Source organism: Haliotis rufescens, unplaced genomic scaffold (genome assembly GCF_023055435.1).
Source record: "Haliotis rufescens isolate VD_foot unplaced genomic scaffold, xgHalRufe1.0.p SCAF_17, whole genome shotgun sequence".
Lineage (NCBI taxonomy): Eukaryota > Metazoa > Mollusca > Gastropoda > Lepetellida > Haliotidae > Haliotis > Haliotis rufescens.
This window is the reverse complement of record NW_025963857.1, coordinates 29,291,247-29,297,207: the sequence shown is the minus strand read 5'-3', so window position 1 is coordinate 29,297,207 and position 5,961 is coordinate 29,291,247. Positions and strand designations below refer to the sequence as shown.

Genomic DNA, 5,961 nt, shown 5'->3' with positions numbered 1-5,961 from the left:
TTAGAGTCAAGTCAAAAGTTGATAGTACTGATGCATGGTTGTGGCGGATTTCGCGCCCCCCCCCCCCCCGCCCCCCATCCCCCCGCTCCCCCGAGAAATCGTAATGAACAAATGAACAGAACTAAATTTTGAAATCAGCAAACAACCACACAAGATCAATGAAAATTAAGAACTCATATTGAAATAAACAGGATACGTAAAACAATACTATCAGTTGGTTTATCTTTGTCAATACGCCTTAATGCAATCGTGTGTGTAGTTTCCTATATTTCGAGTTCACGTGTGTGTATACTCTTGCCCAAGCGATTCAGCTTTTGACAATAACGGATCCTCTGTGGGTGAGACGTTTCTCTAGCGTGACGGCGTACTCGTCACTGAAACACCATGGCGGTTTGTATAGGAGCAACATAATCGTAGAATGCACATTCACTAAGCACGTTTAACAACCTCTCGAAAAAAGCATAAATGAACCATAATGTCTTAAAATAGCATCGATTCAGTTGTCATGGTTTGTCTGCTCCGCTGGGTAAAGCCAATCTGTCTATATATAGACAGTCTACTGCAGCCTTCAGCTCACAACTACAAATTGATATTGGCCTACATAAATGCATTTCAACTCAGCTGATGCATGCAGTTGGTGGAAATACCCAGCTGGGGGGATGGGGAATGGGGGATGGGGTGTCAAAACATATATAGGTACACGGCATGTTTCATATATATATTTTGGTGTTCGTACAGCCGATATACTTAAATCAGTGTTGGTTTTATAAATACCCTTCTCGCGAGGTGCGTATAATAATTTATTTTACATGTGAAAACTAAATGTGTTGTATTTATCTATATATGCAAACAAATGTCACGTTCGGCAAAATATGTAGAAAAGAGTTATTACAAAGGATGTGCATTATTGGGCGCTTGTGATAATTAAAGACAAGCACTGCTGTGCCCGAACATAGAGAACACCAGTGGTAGAACCAAAGTTCACACTTTGTACACCCTTTGCATTGAATCATTTACCTGCGCACGTGGACTTAAAACTTTCATTTATATCGCGATTGTGACGTATACTCCTCAGGGAGCTGAGAACGCAGTTGGGATGCTGACTGACTATTATGATTTGTGGTTTTTTTGTTGGTTGTTCTCGCCGTAATCGGCAATATTCTAGCAATATGACGACAGTCTGTAATCATAGATAATCGAGTCTGGATCAGGCAATCAAGTGACTGATATTATGAGCAAAGATCCACGCAGTTGGGGTACGATGATACACAAGTCACCAAGCCCGACCCCCGAGGTAAAGTCGCCTCTTTACGACAAGCATAGGTTGTTGGGGATCTATTCTTACCCGGAATCCCGAAGTAGTGGCAGTAATATAGCAGGGTGGTGATACGACTCAATAAAATAATAGATTCCACGTAAGTCTGTCACTGTTGCTACCTGTGTTAGCAACAGAAGTGAAGATTTATTGATAGCCATACTTAAAGGAAATTGAAACTTTGAGTAAACAGACCATGACAACAAATGCGCATTGATTTGATCTGCGAGTAACCGCATCGCAATGTTCACATGCGTTTATTTCTGAGAACTAGAGAAAAGAATGAGTTGTGTTTATTTTTGCATGTAAACATACAACACGTCATGAAACGCGTTTATATAAAAGAGCTGTGTATGTTATGGTATGGTTAGAGTATTTCGACGGAAGCATGCTGAGGCAATAGGAAGCAATAGAGGTAAGGTGTTTGTTTATCGATTATTTACAGACCGCCCTCATATAGATGGAATATTGCCGAGTGCGGCGTTAAACAACAAACCAACCAACCAACATGTACATGCGTCTTGAAATATAGAAATACAAATCGTATATTTTTCTTTCATTTGAGAAAATTCAAAATAATGTAATTCAAATTGTATTCAATTTTTGAATAATGGATTGAACAATTTTAAAACGACTACTTGAAATGTACAGCATTAAGAATATTATTTTGTCTCACCTTATTTTAATTTCGCTTGGCATCTGTTGTTTAAGCAGTATTCTTGACACAAGATTACATAAACACTTATTATTTAACAATATAATAGTTTGTCCTCTCTTATGTGTTGATCATTATCTTACACGTGCCATCATCAATAATAATAGTCATGTTTATTCATAACACAATTACTATATAATTAATATTATAAACTTATATATTTTCTGTATATAAATGACAAATGTTTCCAATATTATCAAATGCTTTGTGAGTGAGTGGGTGTTTTGGTGAGTGGGTGAGTTTTAACGCCATTTTGAACTATATTACGGCGAGCCCTCTTGATGTGGGAAGAAAGTCTGAAGTGATGCAGGTCGTGGACGTTTACCTCTTACCTCTACCTGAAACCCACAAGCACGGGTATGGTCCTCACAAACCTAGAAACATAATTAGGGTGAATCTGGGTTCCAACCCACCTTCACAGGCTTCTGGCACGCAAAAGGGGGGCAACTCTTTGGATCGAATTTCGGCTCCTCGTACAACTTATCCACTCTTGCCCCATGGTATCATATAGACCTTGTTTAAACCTGTAAAATGTCCCATGTATCTAATATATCTACATGTTCGTTTACATTTATACAGAAGGAAATTCAATATGGGTCTACTGAACTGGAAACACAGTTCTACCTATCCCACAACGCCTCACAGACACAGAGTAGCCATTCTGGACAATAGCGGAAGTGACGTATCAAAAGAAAAAGGAACGCTGATTTTTAAGGGACAGCTGTATGGCACGTTAGGAACAGGCGACATTGTGGCTGTGAACATTCCTCTATCAAAGACATGTCCCCACAAGAACGCATGGCACTCTAATTTGAAGAGGTACAAGCAATTACATAGAGTAATTGAATCTATGTGTGCAGAATACAAAAACGAAATCTTTCCCATATCAACCTGTTCGTCTATGGTAGCGCCGATGAAGAGGGCGACGACATGGTTGATGAAGACGCTGGGGCGTGACGTGAGAGAGGGGGAGATGGTGTTCATTGAAGAGGTGTTTGGTAAAGAGAGTGTGTTTGTGGACAGTGTGGGAAGGAGCCGGAAGGACTGCAGGGCTTTGGACGAGTTGATCCACTTCTCATTTCACGAATCCCGCGGAGAGCGTGTCCTCTGTGGACTCCGAGGGGCCGTGGGAGCTAATGGTGTGTTCCATCTTACAGAACCAACTGTTCATTCTGTGTCCAGGACGTACGGAGATACCGACAGAGGAGTTGACGGAATCAATAGGGTTTTGAAAGAACATAAATGCACGGACAAGTGTAGAAATTGGCGAGCTCTTCCTGTCGATGATGTGCTAGAGAGATGCGTGCCAACAGCTCCACCTCTTCATGAATCCTTCCCGAATCCAGAATCCTCATCACCCTCTCACATCTTTCCCCCTCAGTCTCTATCTAGCACACACTCTCACCCCCCACCGTATGACGCCGTCAATGACGTCATCGCAGACCTCCCTCCATCTTACTCTGAACTGTTCCCCTGTGGTCGCCAGTAATCTGCCCTGTGCTGGAACAGTGGGTAGGTTTGTGGCCAGATGCTCTCATGTCTGTCATACATATTCGTTCAGATAAGTACTAATTCTGATGTCTCGTGATATATGCCTTAGGTTTTCAGTTATGTTATGGCTTGTTGTTGATGTTTACCACCTTTGTGAAACATATGAGCAGGGATGTGGTGCTGATAGGAGAATAACGGCAATCAGGGAAGATCCTGGCCTGGTTAAGGGATGTAACTCTTCGCTGCAAAATGTAGTGTGATATACCGCTGGGCCACGCATTTAATTTTCTCGCTTGTATGGGCCGCACATTCGAAGAAGCCTCTCAACCGTGCGAAGATCCCTTGATCAAATGCATGCTATAACGATCAACAATCAACACCTCAGTGGCGATGCCAGGTGCTCATTTTATCAACCATGGTTTGGTCTGGTCCAAACTCGACTATTTCATAGTCTGCCGAGGTTTCGGTGACGTATTGCTCACATCAATCTCTATATACACATGTCTTAGATGTACAGACTGTCTCCGAGGTCCGGGGTTATATCCCCTGCCGCGTCATACCAAAAGACTTTAAAAGATGGTACTTGTTGTTACCCTGTCTGGCGCTCGGTATTAAGGGGCTACAACAAGGACTGGTCGGCTCGGATTCAGTATACTGTGTCTGAGTTGGGTATTCATGTTAAACTGCGGCATGGTATCTCAGTGGGCTAGCACTATAAATCGGCATCAGTCCGGACTAGTACAAGCTGCCACACAAACACACACACGTACATGAACGTCGCTATATAAGTGCAATAATCTTGGATGTGACGTTAAACCCAATTTCACCTCACCTCATCTTAGATGTACAGGTTTAACGCCATTTGTAAATAGAATAAATGCCATTGTAAGATCCTCGTTTTGTGTATAATGTTATATCTAAATATAAAGCGTCAACGGCAGGGAGCAACAAGCCTCGATCATCCGCCGAAAAAGAATCCTTTGAGAACTTAAGGTTAAACAGTGGTGAAATCATATGAATGGATCACTGAAAATCAGCGATGACACCAGGTGCGAGCAAGGGTGTCCTGCTCCACCCGTAGCACCCATCACTCACTGTTTGTAAGTGTGTGTCTGTTGCCTAGCAGTACTCCTGCCACTGGAGAAACCAAAAAATGGATGTTGGGAATCGAACCCATGAGATCGGCGTGGTGAGCGAAGACGTCAACCACGGGGCACCCTACAATACATAATCGTATATGTTTGTCACCACGTCATATGGGAAACACTTCAATGTGTAATGTGTAGCTGCCTATAAATAGAGCACATGCCCCTTGCAATGAATCATCCCCCATCTGCGCGTGACGCGTGAGTTAAGACGATCATATGACTAACGCAGCGACGGGGCTGCTGTACAGTTGTCGTTATATATGTAAACTAACTATTCAAAGTTTATATAAGACCACATCATTCAAAATAAGGTTATTCTGACTACTATTTTAATCTAATAATAATTGCTTGCGTTAATTCGCTAAATTTGATGACACCCGCCAGCAACTGGAGGGATGGTGTAAATCCTGCTAGGGATGGAGGTAGCACAGGTACCGTTACTCCTCATGGTGCTCCAGTGTGGCGGCCTAACTTTGGTTGCTTGGGATCTATAGCCCGCCTTTATCATAGGCTGTTATGTATAGTGATATATTTTTGGATATTTACATGCTAGTTTTAAATACAAATCTGTCATAGTCTAGTTATTTTACTGTCCTTTGTTGACAGGTTTTTATGGAATCTAAATGTAATGATGATTAATGTATACCTTATAATAGTCACGTTATGGCTGAAACACGACCGATGTGACTTTAGATTTGAGCTCTGAATTCAAATAAAGCGATCAAACCCTTTCCATATCCAATAGAAATGTCTGCACATAGCAGAGTCGATTGTTCGATTCCGACTATATCATGAGCCTGTGTTTACGAATCACTATCAAATAGTAATGATACCAGGTGTTCGCGAAAAGGTGGGCGTATCCTGCCCCAGTGGTGGCACCCGTCAAAACACATGCAAGGGCAAGTCAATTGTTCACCTGAAAAAACAACATGGGAACACATAGTAAAGTGAAAATAGGGAATTGCATTGGACATCTTTTTTGTCACTGATGCGTCAGATTTGGAAATGTCCTCCACGTGCTTGCCATAAAACCTTTTCAAAGCTTTACTAAGGCCTTGAATGTTGTAACCTTGATCAAACAACTTCTGAACAAGAGTCGTACAGTCAAAGTAAACAAGCTCTCAATATGCTCTCGACATGACATTTATATAAAGGAACGTATAAGTTAAAACCCCTAAACTAAGTGGCACTTAAACTAAGCGGCATGTCGGTGTAGGTATGTATGGCTGAACTCCATCATAACAAAGTTGGATATAGCGAAGTTATCAGACTGTAATCTGAAGTAGTTGATT

General features: G+C 41.8%; 1 protein-coding gene across 1 annotated transcript; it reads left to right on the top strand.

Annotated features, from left to right (window-relative positions):
• The first annotated feature begins 1,618 nt into the window (after nucleotides 1–1,618).
• LOC124119672 lies at nucleotides 1,619–4,163 on the top strand. Its single transcript, XM_046482263.2, has 2 exons — nucleotides 1,619–1,730; nucleotides 2,610–4,163. The coding sequence occupies exon 2, from the start codon at nucleotides 2,623–2,625 to the stop codon at nucleotides 3,517–3,519; it is 897 nt and encodes a 298-aa protein (XP_046338219.2). The 5' UTR covers nucleotides 1,619–1,730; nucleotides 2,610–2,622; the 3' UTR covers nucleotides 3,520–4,163.
• The last annotated feature ends 1,798 nt before the right edge of the window (nucleotides 4,164–5,961 follow it).

Coding starts and splice junctions, on each gene's coding strand:
- LOC124119672 (XM_046482263.2), top strand. CDS start 2,623: ATGGGTCTACTGAACTGGAAACACAGTTCTACCTATCCCACAACGCCT.